Source organism: Panthera tigris, chromosome A1, assembly GCF_018350195.1.
Source record: "Panthera tigris isolate Pti1 chromosome A1, P.tigris_Pti1_mat1.1, whole genome shotgun sequence".
Lineage (NCBI taxonomy): Eukaryota > Metazoa > Chordata > Mammalia > Carnivora > Felidae > Panthera > Panthera tigris.
Window position 1 is genome coordinate 206,510,473 of NC_056660.1, and position 23,777 is coordinate 206,534,249.

The 23,777-nt window shown below is 39.5% G+C and overlaps 1 protein-coding gene across 5 annotated transcripts in view; it reads left to right on the top strand.

The window, feature by feature from the left end:
- Positions 1-23,777, top strand: part of DAB2 (DAB adaptor protein 2) — a 69,546-nt gene that overhangs the window by 27,806 nt on the left and 17,963 nt on the right. For 4 of the 5 annotated variants that reach the window (XM_015543504.2, XM_042996107.1, XM_042996132.1 and 1 more), the window contains exons 2-5: positions 19,589-19,775; positions 20,785-20,924; positions 21,857-21,955; positions 23,639-23,770. In XM_015543504.2, the coding sequence (XP_015398990.2) occupies positions 19,685-19,775; positions 20,785-20,924; positions 21,857-21,955; positions 23,639-23,770 (462 nt within the window). In that variant the 5' untranslated portion in view covers positions 19,589-19,684. Of the gene's footprint in view, positions 1-19,348; positions 19,776-20,784; positions 20,925-21,856; positions 21,956-23,638; positions 23,771-23,777 lie in introns of those variants that run through there. The other variant, XM_042996114.1, reaches the window with a different exon arrangement.

Below are 23,777 nucleotides of genomic sequence, written 5' to 3' on the forward strand. Positions count from 1 at the left end.
TGCATTATTGATTGTAAATTATTATAGAGTGAGCAAAATGAGAAATTTCAGCTCGCCTTACCATCTACTGGTATACGTAAAACAGTTCTGAGTCTTTTTTTTTTTTTTTAACTTTAAGGTTATTTATAATGAGCAACACCCATGTGTTCCTCTAGTTTATATCTGCTCAGGGCCTGAGAAAGGCAGACTAGCTGTTACTGAAATTCTCCAGATGGTATGGTCTTTTCAAGTCCTTGGGTTAACTTCTACCAATGGAGTATTCATCATGGCTCATACATGGATCTTACTCGATAGGTATTATCACCTGGCCAATAATTATCGTAGTGGTGAATAGTTTTCAACCTGATAACTTCTCCCAAGGATGACTTCTTATTCTCCTTCTGTTTCTTCTTTTTAAAGTGGCTAGGAAACTGTTTCCTAAAAAAAACTAATAAAACTTGAGGAAATAGATGAAACCTTTGGCTCAGCGCTGGATAATTAACGTTATCCCTTTGACTTACACAATTTCTGCCAAAATCAAAAGAAGCCTGGTTTTTTAGTTGGCATATGCTGCTGTAATGTAGGTAAAGATGTGATATCCATTAGGCTCTTTAAACTACTTAAATTGGGTTGCCAATTAATTACTGTTGCACAGACCCCACTGGGTCCGAGGAAAACCAGTCAAAAAACCAACAATAGACCATATACTGATCAAGTTTTAAAAATCCCATCATAAAAGAATTTTTTTAGGCCCTAGTGACTATTTGATTCAAACCTTACTGTTCATTTTTTAATACATCAGGAGTGTTTCTCGATAACTATATAACCAAGTATCAATGAATGACGTCTAAGTCAATAATGGCAGGCAGGATTCTATGTTTCAGATGTGCGCATGTTCACTTTGTAGTTTCTCTTAGCTTTTGAGTTTAATTTCACATGACTTCTAGCAAGCGCTCACGATTCTGTCTCTAGCCCAAGGTAGACTATAGATTTATCTACATTATAAATATTGCTGTCTGACAAATTAGCTCATCTCTAAGGAATTTAATTTTAAAAATGCAGTAAGGCACTGTCACCCTGATATCACTATTCTAAATGCATAAGAAGCAATCTGTCTCTCATTCTACTTGCCCCTTCTTCACCAGCATTTCCTTAGTATTGACCTTTCTAGTCTTCTCAAGTTATGTGGAACGCATATATAAAATGGGAAAGTGCTGTATATTCTGCTTCATATGAGGAGCTATAATGATGTGACTGTTAGTCAGTAGCTGCCTTTTCTAAAGGATGTTCCTTTAGGTGCTCACATTTCAAAGTACCAATTCACTTACATAAGCTTTTAGCAAACTGGCATTATGGGAATTCTATTTTTAGGATAAAATGGATCTTAGAATGAAGGTTATAAGACAAAATGGCCTTTGATTCTTTTTTTAAAGCCACCTTTGGGACACTTGGTTCATATGAAGTTTGAGGGTCACTGTGCATGATAGCTTGGCAAGATGGGATAACCTTGGATCTGACATTTGAGATTGTTAGACCTTAACCTTTCAATTAAAAGGCTTTGTTTCCAAAAGATTAGGCAAGTATTTAAATGAAAAAAAAAATGGCAGCGTTAAATCACTCAAAATGGCAAGTTCACGCAACTATCATACTACAAAGCTGTGTGACCCTTTGAAGCCATGGCTCCATATTCAGACTCGTCACCTCCCCAACCTCCACACCATTGCTCAAAACCTCAAAGTCTTTCCAGTACTGTCTAGACAAAATATACTCCTGAAAATTCATTCTAATCCAGTTTGACCCACCTTTTAACCTTTTTTCCTCCTATCACCCAGCACGGGTCTTGTATTCTAACGAAGCTGACATAAATATCCTTTGCTGACTGCTATCAATTTCTCTTTTCTCTGAAAAGTGTTTTCTGGATCGTTCACATTCCTCCAATCTGAAGAACTAGCTTAATTCCTTTTCTTGTATACTTCTAAAACAAAAGAAGTTGAGAGCATACGTATTAGACCTGTGTGGTTTTTAGTAGGTTCATGGACTTTTTTTAAGATTTTGTTTTAAATGTCTATTTATTTTTGAGAGAGAAAGAAAGAGAGTGTGCTAGTGGGGACAGGGCAGAGAGGGGCAGATGGAGGGACCCAGAGCAGGCTCTGCATGCTGACAGCAGAGAGCCCCATGCTGGGCTCCAACTCCAGAACTGGTGAGACCATGACCTGAGGTACCCAGGTGCCCTGTTGACTTTTGCACTTCACCTTCTCTTCTGTCAAGTAGGGATGATGATCCTTCCCCCATAGCACTAAACGACAGAGTCTTAGCATCACAGCTGGCATATAATAAACATCCAATAAACTTAACTTAAAAATATGGCATTATACCTTCTGTGTCTCTAAGAAACCTGTTTAAGCCATCACTGATCCTGCACTTTCTATCCACTCTGCTCTCTCTTTTCCGGGACATTTATCACCTTCTGAAAGACTGTAATCCATTTATGTGTTTCCCTGCTAGAAGGTAAACCCTATAAAGGAATAGATTCTTATTTTGCTCACTGACATATCCCAAGCTGCAGAAGAGTACCTGGCACATAGTAGGGGCATAGATTTATTACATTAATTAGCTTCATTCAGGGGTAAACTTTGTTTTCAGTCTCTAAACTGCAGTGGTTTTGAGCAGAGATTAGTCGCCAAACCCCATATGCTTTGAAAAAAAAAAAAAAAGAAGAATTAAAATTTTTAAAGCTGTCAGTATTTGAAAGCTTTTTTATTCCTTTTAAGGTAATTTTTTAATCCTTTTAAGGGCATTTCTTAAATGGAGATGCAAACATAGAATGAAACTTTGGGTAGGAAATCTCGACACTGGAGAGATCAAGCCTCAGAAAGAAATTTTAATCACATCCGCTTCTGATAATTAGCCCTAAGAGTAGAACTTTGCTTATTTTAGTGGGACTAAGAAAACTTAATCCCTTAATGTTGTTTCTCTTACTATATTCTTTGGCAAAACTCATTATCTATGTGCTTCTATAGTTCGTTAAGGAGTACATCCTAGTTTTAAAAAAAACACACATTACAGCTATAAACATTCCTAATTTCAGCTTTTGCCGCACTAGAAGCCACCTATGGGGTATAGAAGGGCTTGATCATTAGTTTTTTGAGGATTTGTTTTAACCTCCTTGTCTACAATATTGAGTCTTTTTAATAAAGATTGGATTAGGAACTTAATAGTGGCTTTCAAAGAAGATTTGTCTTTGCATAGGGCTATAGAGTTCAGCTAAGGAAACGAATGATCTAATTACATTCTGTGATGCTAAAAATGCCTACATTATAAGACTAGAAATTAGCAGATTCCACCGTGCATCTGTCTAAACTTCAAGGACCAGATCAAGTTACATTTATTTAATGACCGTAATAGGGACAATAAAGAGAGGGTACACAGGGAACACCTATCTAATCACCTATATCTATCCCATGTTTTCCGTAAGTATTCAAGTATCAGTCACTTCCAAGCACAGAATTTTCCAGTAGGTCATTACTAGTTCAGGGAGTAGACAAGATTGCTCTAAAAGCTATGAAACATGTTGCTTAAATGGTACATTTTTTATGAACCAGGAACACTTCCTTTATAGTGAGTCATTGATGCTGACGTTCCTGTGTAGGCTAACCAGAAGCCTTTTTGTAGTTCAACAAAAATATGAATGTATCATAATGGGCCAGGAGGTCTCAGTGGAAGCTCAGCAAAGTGGCACGTGATAAGCAACAATTGCTACTAGTACATCTTACGCTAAACTATAGACCCACATGGCACCATCATGTTTTATCATCTTCCAAAAACCCAATGGGGATGGTGTGCATTTAAGAGGCCCGGGAGAAGAAAGAACTCTCCTTCCATCCGCTTATTCTGGGAAAGGCTCCTGTGGTAAGTCAGATTTTGTTTTGTTTTTGTTTTTTTTACCAACTTCTTGTTTTAAAGCAAAGGCTTGCCATTAAAGGATACGTGTGTCCCTGAGTGCTAGGCAGGTTTACAAGTGATAACCTAATGCAAAGGAAGAATACGTGACACAATTTCGAGCCAAAGCTCTGATAAATAGAAAACAGAATATACTTCAAAAAATCATAGCGCAACTGTTAGACAATTGTAATCTCACTATTAACTTAAGTCGTATTTATTTAACATGAAATGAGTAAACAGTTACCCAGCATTAGATTCATACGAAAGCTGTCTGCAGCTGGAGATGATTTTGAATAACAGATTTTAAAGGGCACAGACATAGATCCAGTGAGACTTTATAGTCTAGAAAACCAGAGATGTATAAATTTATCATTTTAAGTTAAGGTGGAGGTGTATAAATTTATTGTTTTAAGTTAAGCCCTTTTAGGGAAGTAACAGTTCCTTTGGAACCATATGAATTGATGATTTGTTTAGTTAATTCATTTATTTCCTTTTAAAATGTACAAGCTGAGTTGCTTCTCAGACTAGCAGTATAGGTTTATAAGAAGCAGCATATTACATTCACTGTTACTTCACAAAAATATACAGTTAAGGCACCAATTATTTCTTCAGTCTTATAGAATAATAACTAGATCAAAAGTAAAACAAACAAACAAAATTATATTGTGCTTAGGGAAAAAATAGCATTTTTCTAGGCTCCTCAAAGTCCATGGTTGATGCCACCTCAGGAGCTTATCTTAAAAAGAGAAAAAAAAAAAAGTAAATGAAATATTTAAGACTTAAACCTTTGAAAGTGTTGTCTAATGACACGACCAGGATAATTTTCTTAAGTATCTTGCTTTTATGCAGCTGGTACAAATTTGATTTTTTTGTCCTCTCTCCCAGCCCTGGAATGATTTTAATGTCAGAAGAGATAATATAAGAAAACAACCCACTAGAATATGTTAGAAAACCTTCGAAGTCACTTTTGAAATCCTAATAAACTTTTTAAAATCTATACAGATTAAGGTGATACTTAAGCTCTTTCCTTGTGTTCTTTGATTATTTTAATCAGGAAAGATCAGGAGGCTGTATGTTCCTTTCATAAGAATGCTTAGTTCTCTGAAACCCTACCATCCATTTCAATCTTATTGGTAGAGGTCAATTAAATGACTTACCGAAGGTGGTATGGAAATTGACTCTAAAAGCTTCTTTAGATTAGGAACCGTGTTTAGTGTTTGGAATCCCGTAGGAGTGGCTTTTTCCTGAAGGCTCTAGTAGATACAAGATTCTTTGAATTACTTTTCCAAGCTTGCTGACTGTATTTCATGATTCCTAAGGTAGATGTTTAGATGTGTTTATGGAAGGGGGACCAGTGCATGGTGATGACTCATGATTCCAACAGGCGTAATTATGGTTACATTTACTTGGATTTATATATATAATTCATGAAACAAAACCTTCCTCACCTGCTTAGACTTTATAAGCAAGAATCTGATATTAAGTGATAGGGGTTTTTTTATTGCGATTGGAACTTCTGTGCTCATCGATCTGTGCGGTGAATGGACCGCATACAGATACTTCAATACATTAGAATCATTTATTGTTTGATGTATTTGTTTCAGTTGTGCAGCAATTAAAATCCCAAATCTGTTTCATTTAGCATGACTTAATATGCTACCTAGAATATTTCCATCCTTCAATTTAATTTTAAAATGCATTTATTTATTGTCACATACTTTTCTTCTTTCACTGAAGTTTTTCATTTCTTTTCATTTTCTTTTTTTTTTAATATAATTTATTGTGAAAGTAGCTAACATACAGTGTATACTGTGTGCTCTTGGCTTCGGGAGTAGATGCCCATGATTCATCGCTTACATACAACACCCAGTGGTCATCCCAACAAGTGCCCTCCTGAATGCTTATTCGGTCTAGTATCATTTCCCGAAAGATGAGAGAGCAAGGAGACTGTGAACTTTGGCTCAAGGACACTTGTGAATTTTTGTCATCTTTACTCACTCTGCAGCAGCTTCTTAGAGTTTTTGTATATAAACACACAGTTTCGAAGTCTAACTATTTCAGAACCTTTTTTTGGATCCTGCCTCCTAAATTTTCAGCACTTGAGTAGTACTCGTATATCACCTCAAGAAGCAAGAAAAACAGTTGGTAGATTCACCCTTCTCCCTGTACACCAGAACCTGAAATAACCTAGGCAATTCTTATCTGTTAACCTATCTGACTTGGTCAGCAACCAAAAAGTAGGAGAGTTCCCCTGGCTTTTTAGATAGCCTTCTGGAACTTTGTAACCTTGGTGTGTAGAGCAATGGTATCAGGAGGGGAGAGGGCTAGTTATCAGGTTGCTAGTTCTATGTAAACCTGAAATTTGACAAATAAATAGAAAATCTCTTTATTTTTTAAGCGATTCTTTCTTCCTTCCTATTTAAAAACAAACCAAGTCTTTTTTCTAAGAGAAATCAGCTAAGTTGTGAAGAACCATCCATAAAGTGATAATTGATATATCAAGCACACGGATAACAGTAAACAAAAAAGTGGTTTCAAAATATATATACATATATATTATATATGTATATATGTATACGTATATGTATATATATGTATGTGTATATGTATATATGTATATGAATATATATATGTATATGTATATATATGTATATGAATATATATATGTATATGTATATATATGTATATATATGTATATGAATATATATATATATTCATTCTAGGGACGCCTGGGTAACTCAGTTAAGTGTCCAACTTCCGCTCAAGGTCACGATCTCACTGTTTGTGGGTTCAAGCCCCACAACGGGCTCTGAGCTGACAGCTCAGAGCCTGGAGCCTGCTTCAGATTCTGCGTCTCCCTCTCTCTCTCTCTCTCTCTCTCTCTCTCTCTGCTACTCCCCAGCTTGTGCTTTGCCTCTCTCTCTCTCTCAAAAAAAAATAACTAAACATTAAAAAAAATTAAAAATATAAAAATATATATTCTTAACCATGAGGGTTAGCAGGGCCACCATCATTCTTAGAAATGAAACTCAGCTGCCCTGTTGACTGTGGATATCTTGCCCAACTGGAGGAGATCATATCAGATGTGGAAATGTGAGCCATTCGCAAGTGTCTCATGGAAGGTTAATGCCAACTCTACGGGGAGACCAGACACTAAAACAAAGGACACATTCTACTGAAAAGACCACCTAGAACCCAGAGATAACATGTTAGGTTAAGATAACTTAAACTGATCTCGTGTTGTGTCTACATAACTACAAGGACTTTTTGCATGGTTTTGGTCTCTGTGTAGACACAGAGAAAGAAGTGCTGCCTGTCCATATTCAGTTCCTACACACACGGCCGTTTTACTCTTCTGTGCTGATGTTATAAGGCAGCTGGAGTCTCTCTCTTTTAAACTCTTCAAAACACAGCTTGTCTCTGAAACATGAGTTGCAGAAAGGTACAGAAACACTCAAGCAATGGCTTTGAGGATTATATAAATGTGGGCCTCTGCCTGGAAAGGAAAACCACATTGGGATTTAATATAATTCAGCCAGGCTATTAAAGAAGAAACCAAATATCAGGCAATGTTTCTTGCACTGGTTTTTGGAAGAGGAAAAGTTTAAGATTACCTGCTTGCTTTTAAAGTGCTCTGCTGTCGTATAGCATAAAATAATTCTACTAGTGTATGTGGCTTTTCGTCCGTACTTGTGTTGAAAATGCAGATGGCTCTAAATAACATGCTTTCTTTAACTCTTCTAACAGCCACGTAGACTTTCAAGATGACTATTGCAATGGACCGGAGTAGAAAGTGGACTGTGTGTCACAATTAAGATTTATATGGACAAGTATCATAGGGGAAGGGCCCAAATGAATACACTATTGTGTCCTAAAGTCCACATGCTAGATATATTGCACACCAACTTTGACTTAATTCAGGATTATTTCATATGGGAACAAGAAAGCACTACTTAATATTGTGTGTTCAAAGATGCAAACTAAGATTCTTTTATATGATTTAGTTTAAAACGAGTGTGGAGCTAGAAAGAGGAGTTCGTTTGGGGAGCTACCCTAGCCTGGGAAGAATAGGCATGAAAAGAGTGAAATATTTGCTGGTCAGTTTGGGTGAGTATATATATCTGAGGAGAGGCTGTTGGAAAAAGTATGAATAGTGTCAGTGTATTGGCTTAGGAATCAAATGTGCAATGACAGTCCTTTTCCCTCACCCTGATTCATTAGCTTTTTGACTACCTTTTCCTGCAAGGGTCAAGCATAATATCCGTTATACATTTAAATGCCAAATTCAAAGTAAAATCCATAGGTTTGCTGTGCTTTTGTACCAGTTCCATAATGCTTCTCCTCAAATCACCAGCCCAAAGGCCCTGCAGTAGAAAATTTCTAGAGGCTTCCATGTTAGGAGTGCTATTTTTTTTTAATTGAAAACCCTAAAATTATTCACGTAAATTGCTCATTCTTTAGAACACTCTCTTACCTTGGATTTAGGATGAGAGGAAAACAGAATGAAATACTGTATCCTACTTTACTATTTAATAGTACACAGTAGAATTCTCCTAAATTCAAATTTTAAAACTGACTAACTCTATTCGCCCATTCCAGTCATCTATCAACACTTCAGCTTTTAAAAACCTTATTCCTTCCACATGCTTTTTTTTGGCATACTTTCTGGTTACCATCACTTCTTAACTAGAAAAGGCAAGCTGTGCAAAGGCCCCTTTCTGTCACTGTCACTGTCACTGTCACTGCAGCATGGCGCCCCCTACCTTACGACAGCGCCTTGGCGCAGGCTCCTGTGCCACCACTAAAATATGCTGGGTTTTCTCCACTAAGGCAAGCGCTTGGGGACTGAAGGAGGTGCTGCCATCGCTGGCCCTGCGGTAGTGTCTCAGCACGAGTGGGTGGGGGGAGTGCTCACGAGAATCCCATCACGTCCCACACAGCTCTTTCTGCATTCCCACCAGCCACTGTACCAGTGAGGCCGCCCAAAGTACGAAAGTATCTTCTTGACTGGGTTAGATGGGAACCCGTACATTTCAGCCCAGGTCTTTAGTGTAGACTTCTTACTGAATGCCCACTCCTCGGCCATAAAGAATTTTCCCTTAATTCCTACCCCCTACCCTCCCCACACATACACATCCGCCCCGTGTTGACTACTTCAGTCCGTTGGCCATTTCCCAGAAATGTCTTGGCTTGCCATACAAATTTACCCACCAGATTGCCAGTTACCTTCAAGCCTAAAGCACAGGTGTATGGCCCTCCCACCCCACAAAGAGCCATATTGTTCTCTCTCCCAAAACAATGAATTCCTAGTAGCCTTTCCTCAGAATTATTGGGAATCGCTCATAGCTTATTCCATAGTGACTTGCTATCTTTCTAATGGAGCAGCAGCTAATAAGGCAGTCCATGACGGTGCTTAGTATTATAAAGTGACTCAAGGATGCAGTCATCACCTTGCCAGTCTCTCTTCCCCACGTGGCTCTTGAGGTATAAATACAAATGGAACAATAGAAGATAAGAAAACAAAAAGGGGGATCAGGTCCTAGTCACCTCCATATGCAGAGCTCTGATAAATCTGGGTTGAAGTACACTGTTCACTAGACTAGAAACCCCCCATTCTCTTTTCCATGTCAAGGTGCATCTGCTACATTGCACTGCCCAGCTCACCCGAGATATACAGAGCACACGTACCATGGCTGGTTGAGCCACATCCAGATAGTCACTGGTGTCAGGGGTACCATGGCAGAGCATACCCTAAATGATCCAATGCCACCAATGTAAACTAATTACAGAAATATGATCTTCAAACCTCCAAAGTTTCAATGTCACTTTGTCCCTTTGTAGAAGTGAATTAAAGGATAAAATCGGATTCCCGTTTCTCTTCTCTGTTCGGTCTAAGCTAGAGGAGGTCATGTTCAAGAACTAGTGTGGAATGATCAGCTGGGATGTTAAAGTTGAGATGGGTATGCACTCTAATGTCAATTAATCCATCTCCAAGCTTCATTTGTCCAAGGGCACAAGAATTCCACATGGTCAAAAGGCCGCAAGGGTATTCAACACCACATTCTTTCTTAGAGTCTGAACAAATGTAAAGAGAAGTTCTAGACTCAGTGCTCTGTGCGTGTCTTTGTTCATGCAAACATACTAACTTATAACCAGCTTTTCCAAAGGCAAGAGTATCTTGATTATGAATTTACATTTTCTTCTTTTTCTAACTCTAGATCGTTAAGCATTCAAACTGAATAGCCATTATGCTGAAATAGCTGAGTAATATGATTGTAAAGTTGAGCATAAACTTAATACTTCAGTTCAACCTGTGAACAATTTCAGACATTCCTAGTGAACTGTTTGCATTGCCCAGTCTAGAGAATGGGCCCTCATCTGGATAGCATTAAGCTGTGTCTTAAGCTTAAACTCTCCTAAACACTATTATAATGACTATTTTTTAGGCTCTAGTAGAAGATATTCTTAATAAAAACTTACTTTAAAAACAAAAAAGGGTGTGGTGGGTACAAAACTTATGAGAGGTTATAATGAGTCAAAAGTCTTGAAAGTTGCCAACTTAAGAAGTCAAACTTCCTATCATGCTTAAAAAAAAGAAAAACATGAAAAGGCCACACACTGAATAGTAGACAATGTACTGAAATAAATCTGAATCCTTTGATCTGTGAGTTGCATCTCAAACTTAGCCAAATACTTTCTTCTAAGCAGCCAAATCAACATTAATAAGCCAGTTTGACCAATTAGGACTCCAGCTACCTAGGTTAAAAAAAAAAAAAAAAAGAATCCAGTGATAATGTGTGGTTAGATCACATAGAATCCTTTTTTGGTTTTGGTTCAGAAAATGTATGTGAAAACTTATGTTCAAACTATTCTGCTAAGCTATCTTCCTGTTCTTTGCTTGATATATCTAAGTGGAAGGTACTCTTGGTTCAATCTGTATGTAATGGGCTTTGCACAGTCTTCAAAAACCGTTAAAAAAAACCAAAAAACAAAAAAACCTGACACATATAATCTCTAGGAATAGGACAGTAGAGCCTCATATTAGGATCTAGATTTCTCCTGGTACCAGCTCTACCCCAACCAGCTGCTTAACAATAGACAAGTTATACATTCTTTCTTGACCTCAGTTCCCTAATTTTTAATAATGAAAGGGTATGACCAAATTATTCCCTAGGTTTCTTCCAGCTGAAAATCTAACCACCTGGTATTTCTTTAAGGAGACATAGGATCATGGAAGTAGATGATGGGACCTCAAGCTTGTCAGTACATTAGAATTATCTGGAAACCTTTAAAATATATGGGTGCCTGTGTCTCCTTCCCCAGAGATTTTGATTTAATCAATCCGGGAACAGCATGGACGTCTTTTTAAGAGGCCCCCAGTAAACGTTCCCCAGGTGATGTGAAGTAGACCTTCTAAACTACTAATGGTAATGATGTAGGCTTGGATTTGACTCAGCACCTCTGGTGATATGGAGTAGATTCAAAAGCCAGAATTGAACGGGGGTGGCCCTCCCACTGACAAACCCTCTCACCTTTTCACCTAAGCCTTGCTAGTGAAAGTACTGCATCCCTCTATGGGTGTCCTTGCTAGCTGTTTACTTGTCGATCCTAGTTGTTCCAAAATTGTTTAAACACTTGCTGTGGAAAAGCAATGCTGGATACAACCGAAGACTCTACAGGACATAGTATGTAAGATGTAGCTTTGATTTAAACATGGCTACCCTTTGCTGAGTGTGCTTTCTATGTGGTAGGCACTGAGGTTTCTACATAAGTTCTTACTGATTTCTTATAACAACTCTGCAAACAATATTCTCATCATACCTAAGTGAGTATTATTAGATAAGTTGCCTCAAGCCACAGAGCTAGAAATGGTGAAAGTGTATATAAAACCCCCAAGCTGAAAGCAGCTATGCCATCACACCTCCGCCCAAAATTAACTGTATGGGGAACTCTTGGCCTGACTTGGTTCCAAAGAGAAGGAAAAGCTTCTCGTTTCAGTATTCTTAAGTCCTACAGCGTCCTTTCCAACGGTTAAAAGCAATGAAAAAATGGTCCCGGTAAATGCATACCTCGTGTATACTTCCTCGTGTTTGGTTACTGAGGCCTCTACAGCAGTGTCAGCACTTACAAGAAAATCTAAGGACTCCTTTTCACTGTGCATCAACATACTCTCATTTCCCCAATTACACAAGCTGCAAAAACCTTAGCGTCTATTATACTGGGCCTTTGCAGAGCAGTGTAAGCCTTCCTGAAAGCATAGGAATCCAAGCAGTTAAAGGAAAAAGGCTTTACATCAAGTATCAGAAACAGCCTGACTTTGCTGTATGTTTCTGGCAACATACTTTATTCTCAAAAGGCTACTTTGAAAATAATGGTGAAGGCAGCTTGCTGCCCTCGTGGACCCCGAGATCTGCCTTAGAGGTTAATATTTCACATGTGCTGATTCAGTACCTCAGCTGAGACAGGCATAAAGTTCCAAAGGACACAGGAGCATATTTTCTGACCAGTACAAAGTTCTGAACACTCTAGCAAAGATGTTTATGTTTTTTTGTTCTTGACTCTTCTCAACTCTCTTTCCTGTGTCTATTTTATGTTACTGTTTCTGAAAAATTAACTGGCATGTGAAAGTCAGTGGGATTATGACTTTAAAAGCAGCTTATGAAATACACATTAAAATCAGTATGATTTGTTTAAAAAAAAAAAAGATAAGAGCAACCAGCATCTATAGTAGAAAAGGGAACATTTTCTACTATAAAACATGGTTCATTTTGAGCCTAGGAACTTATTAGGGATTGATTTTGTTTTAATGAGTCCATTAACTTACCCATAAAATAGACACATTTTATTTCACAGAGCTGTCAGGCTAAATGTTTCAAGTGCTTGGTAGGTTAAATGTTTGTCCCATCCTCCTTATCACTAAAAACAGATTCTCAAACATTTGTGGAATGGGGCCATCATGAAGTAAGTCCTTAAATTACTCCTTTTACTAGCGTTTTGAGACTGACCCAAGCAAATTTCTCCCTGTCCTATATAATTAGGATAAGGTCACCCGGTGGGGGCGGGGGGGGGGGGGAGGCGTGGGGGGGGAGGGGAGGAGGCGGGGGGGAGTGGGGGGGAAGAGACACACTTGTGTCAGGATATTTGTGCGAACCCTGGAATCATTAAGTAGTGTCGTTGCTGATACCCATGCAACCCTGCTGATGGAAAGGGTAAACAAGAATAAGGAGGCACCAGCCAGACTCCTCCCTACACAAATGTATCCCTGTACCGGGCATCCCAGGGTTCTAAATACTTGCCGTCTTGCATGAATCACTTGAAAGGCTAAACAAACTAGCAGATTTTTTCTTGTGCAAGGGATATACTTGCCGTAAGATGACTCAGGCAGTCTTCTGGTATACATTTCTCAGAGCCTTCTCAGAAACTGAAAAAGATGTTGCAAGCTCCAAAAATCTCTCCTAGTCATGTGATTCTTGTGCCGTGGAAAGGGGAAGTTCTCGCATTCTCTCAGGGGGGTTTGTTTGTGTCAAGTCCAGAATCCAAGTTATGTATCTTTGCTCAAATGGAAGCTAGCAAAGTTTCTTTTACGACTTTCTGTTGTGTTTTAGGCCTTAACAAGGACTGAAGAATACATAATAGCTTTAGATCCTCCTCTCTTCCCAGCTATATCTTTATTCCTCTCCTCCAGCTCCTAATAAAGGAAGCAGCCCCTCCCTAAGAATGAGAACCAGCTAGGTTTAGATGGAGAGCTGTTCATGTGGCTTTTTGTATATGTTTTTGAGCTTTAATTTTTAATCCCTGCTTTATGATAACACCCCTTGTGTGTGTTTCCTGATTAGTTTTGTGCTTTTTGGTCAGAAGACTTTCTGGGACTAAACCCAATGAATCAGAAGACTATGGGCTTTCTCGGTGTCCTGTATCTGCTTGTTCCCCTTTATGGAAACCTTTTACTTTGCTAGAGCTCAAAACAGAACACACAGATTAATGCAATCTAGACAATTCTGTTTTAAACAATACCCTAGCTTGGGAAAGTAATCAAAGAAAATACTAGGGCACCTTTCGGCCCTCAGATCCCTTTTCTAGCTCCAATCCTTTTCCAAAACCAATTCATTATAAAACCTGCTGGAGGTTTTATGAGAACAATGGGCAATTCTGTAACAACGTTAGAAGGATTATTATGCATTTGAGTTGAAAATGTTTAAGTTGCTTATTCTCTCCAGGGGGACCTGAGTCTAGAAGCAAGACTTCTTCCATCTACTGCTTGTTGAAAGGTAGATTGGACATTCAGAAAGCCTGTAATGGGGGGGTTTGCTCTTTAGACCTTGGGAGAAAAGTAAATGCTTATCACTCTGGTATATGTGATACTGGATGGATGCTTTTATGAAAATATTTTCAAAAACCTCTCACATTTCTTCATGAAGGAGTTTATCTGTGAATCTTGGGGCATTGGAGCAGAGTCTACTCGCTGATCATTTCAGGGAACATGGACACATTTTATTAATTTTTTTAAGTCCATTTATTTATTTTGAGGAAGAGGGAGAATAAGCACACGTGAGTGGCGGAAAGGCAGAGAGAGAGAGGGACAGAGAGAATCCTGAGAAGACTCCGTGCTGACATGGGCTCGATCTCACAAACCATGAAGTCATGACCTGAGCTGGTATAAAGAGTCCAATGTTTAACCTATGGAGCCACCCAGGCACCCAAACATGGATACATTTTAATTTTTTTATGTTTCTCTTTGAGAGAAAGAGAGAGACAGCGTGTGAATGGGGGAGGGGCAGGAAGGGAGGGAGACACAGAATCCAAAGCAGGCTCCAGGCTCCTGGAGCTGTCAGCACAGAGCCCCACATGGGGTTCAAACCCACAAACCTCGAGATCATGACCTGAGGGGAAGTCAGATGCTTAACCGACTGAGCCACCCAGGTGCCCCCAAACATGGATACATTTTAAATGGCATGGCCTGCAATGCAGACCTATGTTTGCATTGTTATTGTAACATTATATACCTTTTCTTCAGGGAATTTATGCTAAAAAATTTTTTCCTCCCTATTATGTTTTTCTAACTTGCCCCTTGCTCATTCCTAAACAGTGGAAGGATATAATTAAAAGATACCAACTGCCTTTAAAACAATTCCAATGCTGTGAGAAGTTGTACTTAAATGTCTGAAAAGAGAAGTTTTTGCTGTAAAACCAGGGTAGTACCATTCACGTTAGAACCCTTCCAGGGATATCCGGGTGGCTCAGTCGGTTAAGCATCTGACTTTGGCTCAGGACGTGATCTCGGTTTGTGGGTTCGAGCCCATCATCAGGCTCTGTGTAGACAGCTCAAAGCCTGGAGCCTGCTTCAGATTCTGTGTCTCCCTCTCTCTCTGCCCCTCCCCTGCTCACCTCTTGTGTCTCCCTCTCTCTCAAAATTAAATAAATATTAAAAAAAATTTTTTAGAACCCTTCCATTTTGGCCCCGTCTGCCAACACTAGATTTGAGACCCGTTCTTGAGCTGTGAGGTTGTGGCACAATCACCTTTGCGACTAAACTGCACACCACCATTCCCTCTCCCAAGCCCCTCAAAGTGTTTTGTCGCGCTTCTCAAATTCCTTTAAAATATTCTCACCTTAGGGGCGCCTGGGTGGCTCAGTCGGTTGGGCGTCCGACTTCGGCTCAGGTCATGATCTCGCAGCTTGTGAGTTCAAGCCCCGCGTCGGGCTCTGTGCTGGCAGCTAAGAGCCTGGAGCTTGTTTCAGAGGCTGTGTCTCCCTCTCTCTGCCCTTCCCAGCTCTTCTCTCTTTCTCTCTCCAAAATAAGTAAACATTAAAAATTTAAATATTCTCACTTTAGAATAAAATTTGCCAAATTTAATAACCTAAGTATTTTATTATCAGAAATAATATCTTACAGAAAAGTACAATATTGGGCTCCAAAGATGGCCAACGAACTCTTTTACCCAGATTATTTTAAGCTGAACTGGAGGGAAAGTGGGGAGGCTTCAGGAAGAGGTCTTACCTACTGTCTTCAGGGACAAATAGGTAACTGGGATGGGCTGGATGTGGGGGAGAGGGGCATTTGGCATATTTGAAAAGGTAAGGGATCCAAAAGCAAATAATACTCTAAAAGAAATGAGACATATGGGCTTGCTCTACAAAAATGAAAACAAAGGAGATTGAAGATAAGAAGGGGCAAAATATTTAAGAGTCTCACAAGCAAAACAAAAGCATCTAAGTCTTTGTGCTAAATGCAAGGGGAACCCCAAGACTAAGCAGGAAAGCTTCCAATGTTATTCTAAAATTTAGAACTTCATTACTTAAAAAAAAAAACACACATCCAGATCACCCCAATAGCCATGGGGTGGAGCACCCCATGGTGCTAGCCATGGACTGGAGCCATGGACTAGCCAAACACTAGCCATGGACTGGAGCACCAAGGTTGTCATGGGAGCGAAAAGTAGGGAGAGAAAAGGCTCAGAAAAAGGTAGAGGTATCTGATATATGCAATCAGATACCCCCAAAGGCCGAAGAGCAAAGTGCTTGGATTTGGTCAGGAGACCCATCAGCAGCTGAAGTTGAGTTTCTGAGAGTAGAGTTGAGATGAACAGTCCTTTGAGAGAAAGGGAAGAAAAAGAAGAGGGTAGGAGACTATTAAGTTGAAATGTTTAATCATGAAAGAATCACGAGATGATGACTGGAGGACTTACAGGGTCCTTATTTCTAAGATAAGATCTGAGCAACTTATAAAGGAAAGGGCCTGTCCCTGTATCTCCTTAGGTCAGAGTGTAGTCTCACCTCCTGATGTAAATATGGGCAAATATCCTCTTGAATTGGAATAAATTCTCTGAAGTTAAGGAAATAACTATCAGTTTCCTGGAATTGGAAGAGTGTGTATATGACTAGGAGATTTATCGTGTCACCAGGAGACAAATCTTGGGAACCACTGAAACCAGTCAAGGCACACAAAATAGAGGTGTATTCGTTTCCTAGGGCTGCCATAACAAAACACCAAAAATGAGGTGGCTTCAAACCACGGAAACCCATTTCCTTACAGTCCTGAGACCAGAAGCCCCAAATCAAGGTGTCAGCAGGGTTTGCTTCTTCCGGAAGCTCTGAGGGAGAACGCGTTCCGTGTTTCTCTCCCGGCTTCTGGTGGACATTGGCAATCCTTGGCATTCCTGCTTTGTAGATGTGTCAATCCACTCTTTACCTCTGTACTCACATTACCTTCTCTTTTGTGTGTCTCTTTGTTTCAAATATCCCTTTGCCTTTCTCTTATAAGGACATCTGTTATGGGATTTAGGGCCCTCCCTAAGTCCAGGATGATCCCAACTCAAGATCTTTACTTACAACTGCAAATACCTTTTCCCCAAATAAGGACAAACTCAAAGGTTCGAGGGTTAGAATTTGGAAATGTCTTTTTTAGGGGTCACTACATGTATGTAACAGCTCATCTCAGTAGCTAGTAGGAGGCTTCTCATAGGAGATCCATTAGTGTAACATGAGAGGAACTTGGGGCCAGACATCCTGGGTTAGACCCAGGTTCTACCTCTTAGCAGCTCTATAGTTGTTTTTTTTTTTTTAATGTTTTTATTTATTTTTGAGAGAGAGAGAGAGAGACAGAGTGTGAGTGGGGGAGGAGCAGAGAGAGAGAGAGAGAAGGAGACCCAGAATCTGAAACAGGCTCCAGGCTCCAAGCTGTCAGCACAGAGCCCGACGTAGGTCTAGAACTTGGGACCAGCGGGATCACGACGTAGGCCGAAGTCAGACGCCCAGTCGACTGAGCCACCCAGGCGCCCCAGCAGCTGTATAGTTTAAAAACCCCGTGCCTTGGCTTTTCCTATCAAAATACTCATAGGGTTACTCTGAGTAACCTACTAATACCTGGCCCCCGACTAAGTCTTGAGTAAACAGGGCTTTGGGTCCTCTGCTATGTAAGACTTTAACCTGTAAAAAGATTGTCTCCCTGACTGCTTACCAGTCAGGTACCTTTGAGCAAAATTAACAATGAAATCTCCAGTTTAAATCATTCAGGTAACATTAGTCATACATAGATTTCTGTATATATATGTTTTTAAAGACTATTAAGACTATAAAGACCATTTAAAGACTCATGGAGGGAGAGATGAAGAACTGACCTTGGGGAAAACATGTTGACATTTATGAAGTAAGCAAAGTGCAATTTAGGCTGATGGAGCCTCAAAAATTTTATCCTTTAGTTATCTATAAAGTAGCATGTATTTCTTTGGGTGGACTTGGTCCTTGAATTTAAGAAGCTCAAATAAATGGATGCTTTAACAACAGAATTAAGCTTTTTTGGGGTGGGAGGAATGTACCAGTCAGCGAATGGTCTTTTTTTTTTTTTTTTTTCTTTTATTTGTTTTTGAGAAAGAGCGTACAAGCAGGGAAGGGGCAGAGAGGGAGGGGGACAGAGGATCTGAAGAAGGCTCTGGGGCTAAAACTCACAAATCCCGAGATCATGACCTGAGTCGAAGTTGGATGCTCAACCAACTGAGCCATCCAGGCATCACAGTCCATGGGTGGTCTTAACACGATTACAAAACTATGAATGGCTTGGCTGTGCCTCTGGTCTTCAGTCCATGTAGAAGGTTAAACTTTCTCTAGCTCTCTCAGAAGCTGTGTAGAAACTTTGACTCCTGGGACGTGAAAAAACCTTTAGAAACATTAGTTCACTTCCATGTATTTACAGTGACTCTGAGTTTTTCTGTTTTACCTACCATGATACATAGAGAAGTTTTATAAGAGCACATACCACAACTTCCTTGAGGATAATAAGGCTGAATAGTAGCATAAAAGTATTTACGCTCAATGAATTGCACAATAGACATCCCGTAAATTCATTGATCCCCTGATACGTTTAAGTGTTAATGTCAAAAATGCTTGTCTTTTAAAGTATAGCGGTTAGATAGCCCTGGAAGCCATCTCCAGAATCCTAATACATAAAAAATCTATATTTATCAATGGGAATAAGATAAAGTTTATAACGCTATTCCTGACACTGCCTTTGCAACTAAATGGGTTTTTGAAGAACCAGGATTCATTACTGTCCAATTTCAAATGCCAAAATATTTCTGTTTTGCTATGAAACCCTATTTCTGTATGTGTGACACATTTTGATCCCTACCTTTAATACTAGATTTTTATGCCAAAATTCCAATGCAAACTACTTAGGTAGGTAATCATTAAATGTTACTAGATTGCTTTAAAAAAAAAAAATCTAGGGGGCGCCTGGGTGGCTCAGTTGGTTAAGCGTCTGACTTCAGCTCAGGTCATGATCTCGCGGTCCATGAGTTCGGGCCCCACGTCGGGCTCTGTGCTCCCCGTTCAGAGCCTGGACCCTGCTTCAGATTCTGTGTCTCCCTCTCTCTCTGCCCCTCCCCTGCTCATGCTCTGTCTCTCTCTGTCTCAAAAAAATAAATAAATAAATGAAAGCATTAAAGAAAAAAAATTTAAAAAAAAATCTAGTAAACACCCTTTTTCCATTTTGGAAACTACAAAGGAAACAGTCCTACCCGCTCCTCTTCAGAATTCAGTCTGTTTGTTTATTCAGAAAGAACAAAATGAGTCTGAAGAAATACACTCCTAAATCACTGGTTATAAGCCTTTTAGCACAAAGTCTGGATTTGCTGTCTTACGATCTCATTATGCCTCTAAACTCTGCCTACAGGTATCTGTAGCAGGTTATGTTCGTTTGAGACTGCGGGGATCACCTGGTGTCACTAGCCTTCTGCTGGTGCTGGAGTTGGCTGTCTGCCTTCTTGCCATGTCTAACGAAGTAGAAACGAGCACAACTAATGGTCAGCCTGACCAACAGGCTGCACCAAAAGCACCGTCGAAGAAGGAAAAAAAGAAAGGTATGGAGCAATCCTCTTGAGGCCGCCGAGGGGAGCGCGGGTTGGCTACCTCTGAAGAAATGTGAGGCTCGGGGTAAATGAAGCAAGAGCTGGCCCTTGCCTCACTTCAACCTCCGCCTCATGTCAGGTTCTCCTCAGCAGGAAGGTTGGACTTCGGCAGAGATTAGTTTGCTCCGCTTCGAATAAGACCTGTGTCTGGAGGGGGTGATTGCTCCAACTTGGATCTTGCTGGGGAACGTTCATAGCAGCTTGTTTGGTTGATAAACACAACTATCAATTATTCTTTGATTATCTTTCAGGAACCTGTTCACCACTTTGCTTTACTGAAGTAGCCGTTTTTCAAAAACCAAGATCTTTATTTTATTAGACCTTGTTCTCTTGACCTGAAGTACCACCAGAAAGTGCCAGAATCCTTAATCATTCGTAGTTTGAGAATGTGCCCTGGTTTGTTTGCCTTTTGCTAGTATACGTTAGCTATGGGAATGAGACTAAACAGTCTTTTCAAGAAAAGCAAAAGAAGTTATAAAGATGAGATAATAATCTTAATAATTTTCAAAGGAATTTACTCACAATTTTCTTCTGCTTTATTGACAGTTCAAAATGTTAACAAATAGAGAAATGGCTTATTTTTCTTTATTTAAAAAAAAGGCATTATCCTCCTTACTTCCTTTTAAAGATATTTTTTTTAATTATGATGAAGGATATCCCCAAATCCCACTCCATATATTTCCATAAATTTCCCATAATTCAGTCCATTTTGTACCTTTAAGAGTTTATTTTTTCTCCACCCCAACATCATATACAGTATCACAGAACATGCTTTCACTCAAAGGAAGTAAGAATAAAGATAGAACACTGCATAGTTGATCAACTGTAATATGACCAGTATTTATACTACTCAGATTTGGAGATTCTGGAACATACTTGGTCATACCCTGGGGATGATATTTAAAGACGTTCATAAATTTTATCCTAGATAAATTTTATCCTTTTCCCCCCCCCTCCTCAGGCTCTGAAAAGACAGATGAGTATCTTTTGGCCAGATTCAAAGGTGATGGTGTAAAATATAAGGCCAAGCTGATTGGCATTGATGATGTGCCCGATGCAAGAGGGGATAAAATGAGCCAAGATTCTATGATGAAACTAAAGGTAAAAGGGGAAAGCATGCTTTGTCTCCATCTTACGCAAATATCCAACAGCGGGAATTATATCAGAATTTGGTGTTTACTTATATCTCAATTATTTGAAAGAAAAACATTTCTAATCACATAATTGATCCTGTGGTACCTCATTTTATGAGGAAACATGACTTTGTTCACATATTTTGTCTGCTGTTCTAAAGACCTGGCTTAATCAAGTATTGCGGGACTCTAGATGCCTTTTCCTTTGGGCAAATCAAGTTTTAGGTCCTGGAAGTATTCGGATAAAATTCAGGTCTCTAGGGGCACCTGGGTGGCTCAGTCACTTAAGTGTCCGACTTCGGCTCAGGTCATAATCTCGCAGTTTGTGAGTTTGAGCCCCACATCGGGCTCTGTGCTGACAGCTCAGAGCCCGGAGCCTGCTTCAGATTCTGTGTCTCCCTCTCTCGCTGCCCCTCCCCTGCTCACACTCTGCCTCTCTCTCTCTCAAAAATAAATAAAGATTTAAACAATTTTTAAATATTCCAAAAATAAATAAAATTCAGGTCTCTATTTGGAAACTATGGCTCTTCAGTATTAGCCTTTTGGTTTTTTTAATTTTTAAATTCTAGTACTGTCACTATGTGAACCTAATAAATAATAATTGTTAAGTAAGACAAGACCTAGAAGGAACATCTTTGAAGATCTAATTCAGTCTTGTGTTTACCAATGACTATTCTGAAGCCGAGAGAATCAGAAGGACTTATCCAAGTTCACGCAGCTAACTCACGATGTCCTGGCTCAGTGTCTTCTATTTCATTCTGCATCTATTCTGAAAGGTGCCTGATCCTTTCATAGATGGCAAACCAGGCTGAAAATAAAACTATCTTTTAAATGATTTAGTATCCAAAGCATCATAGGGTAGTTTTAACTAGATTTTTCTTGTTTTCCCACTCTCATCAGGGAATGGCGGCAGCTGGTCGGTCTCAGGGACAACACAAACAAAGGATCTGGGTCAACATTTCCCTTTCTGGGATAAAAATAATTGATGAGAAAACTGGGGTAAGAATCCGCTTTCACTGACACCTTTCTGACCACCTGAGTCTCACAAACGATGTGACTTAACTCTCAGTTCTCTGTTTCCCTTTTCAAAATTCTGTGGGGGAAAGAAAATGATAATACATGTTACTTTTCTAGAGAAAACAGGCAGAAAATAGGGTAGGAACTGAGGAGTCAAGACACTTTATTTTGAAATTTATTCTCTGTAATGGATGTGAGCCTCCATAAACACAGATATAGCATAAACACAGATATGCTATAAATATCACTTTGGCATTTTTTAGACCTCAAGTACACAGAACTAGATTAACCCTACTTCCTGGTTTGTGAAGCTGTCATAGGTCTATGCCTGGGTCTCATTTTAATATATTGATTACCTGCAAACTTATTGGCTAACCCGAAGCTAGAATATTATCCGTAACACATCTACCTTTTCTTTCTTCTCTCTTTTCCCTTCTTCCTCACCTGCAGTTATAATCTCTCATCCTGTAGGTATAAACTTGTTCATTTACTTGTGGTTGCTGTTGTTTGACCGCATATGAAAGGTATTACTTATTTTGTTTGTTTTTCTGCCACCGTATCAAAAAACTGTCATACTACAGGTTCTCTGGGACTTTTTTCTCTGCTCAACATAACATCATGAGATGTATTTACTTAAAATGTTATTTGTAGCTCATTTGCGTTTCTGTAAATCAAGGTACTCTGTTGTATTAACGTACTATTGGGAGACCTCCAATTATCAACCATCCCTTCGTAGAGATGTCTGTTATCTATCATGCAAAATCCACTGGTCAAATACAAAGCCTGGAACCCTGGCAGCCGCTCACTTACCCTGCTCATCCTTGTGCACTGCTGTTTCTCTTGTCCCTCATCTCTCAAGTGTTATCTTCCCAAGCCCATCAGAGAATGGTGGCAGGTTTCCCTCAAGCATTCCCTTGCTCCCCAAACCTTCTAAGATATCCAGTGTATACTCTCCAGTGGCCTTAGGCATCTAGACAAAAACTAAGGTATGTTATGACCACCTACAGATATCCTTGAAGGGTTGAGCCCTGCTGTGTGCTTGAAAGGATCAAGACAAAGGGGAGTGGAGGGAATAGATGGGAAGGCACCACTAAACCAATAACCCCCTGCCCCAGGCAACTCGTGGATAGTGAGGTGGACATGGGAAAAACCTGATACGAGCATTTGGCAACTTGCAGAATGTTCTGGGGATGATTGTTCTAACAATACTTCAGATGATTTTCTGGCCACTCAGAGCCATTGTCGAAAGATCCCATAACGAACTTAGTTATGCTGTTCACCTAAGTTTGACTTTGAGTTGGGAAAGTCGACCCACATAGATGGTTTAGCAATGAAATGTGCCATCTTTGCTTTAGAAATTCGTGTTCTCCTAATACAGTCCTCAATCCTTTCTTGCTATGTGGCATCATATCTTTGGGATGGAGACAATCAAGTATCAATATTCTAGGAAGTGTTTTTCCCACTTCTGTTTTCTCCTCTTTGTTCCTTTTGGAGCCCTTACTAACAAGAATAAATGTAGCTCTAACCTTCAACCAGAGGCAAAAATTTCTTTCTTCAAGTGTTTTGGCTTTTTTATATACGCCCAAATATCTGATGCTTCATCGTGCTGCCATATAAATAGATTCTAGTTTGAGCAATAAAACATTTTTTATGTTTATTTTTCAGGTAATAGAGCATGAACACCCAGTAAATAAAATTTCTTTCATTGCCCGTGATGTGACAGACAACCGGGCATTTGGTTATGTGTGTGGAGGAGAAGGCCAGCATCAGTTTTTTGCCATAAAAACAGGACAACAGGTAAGCT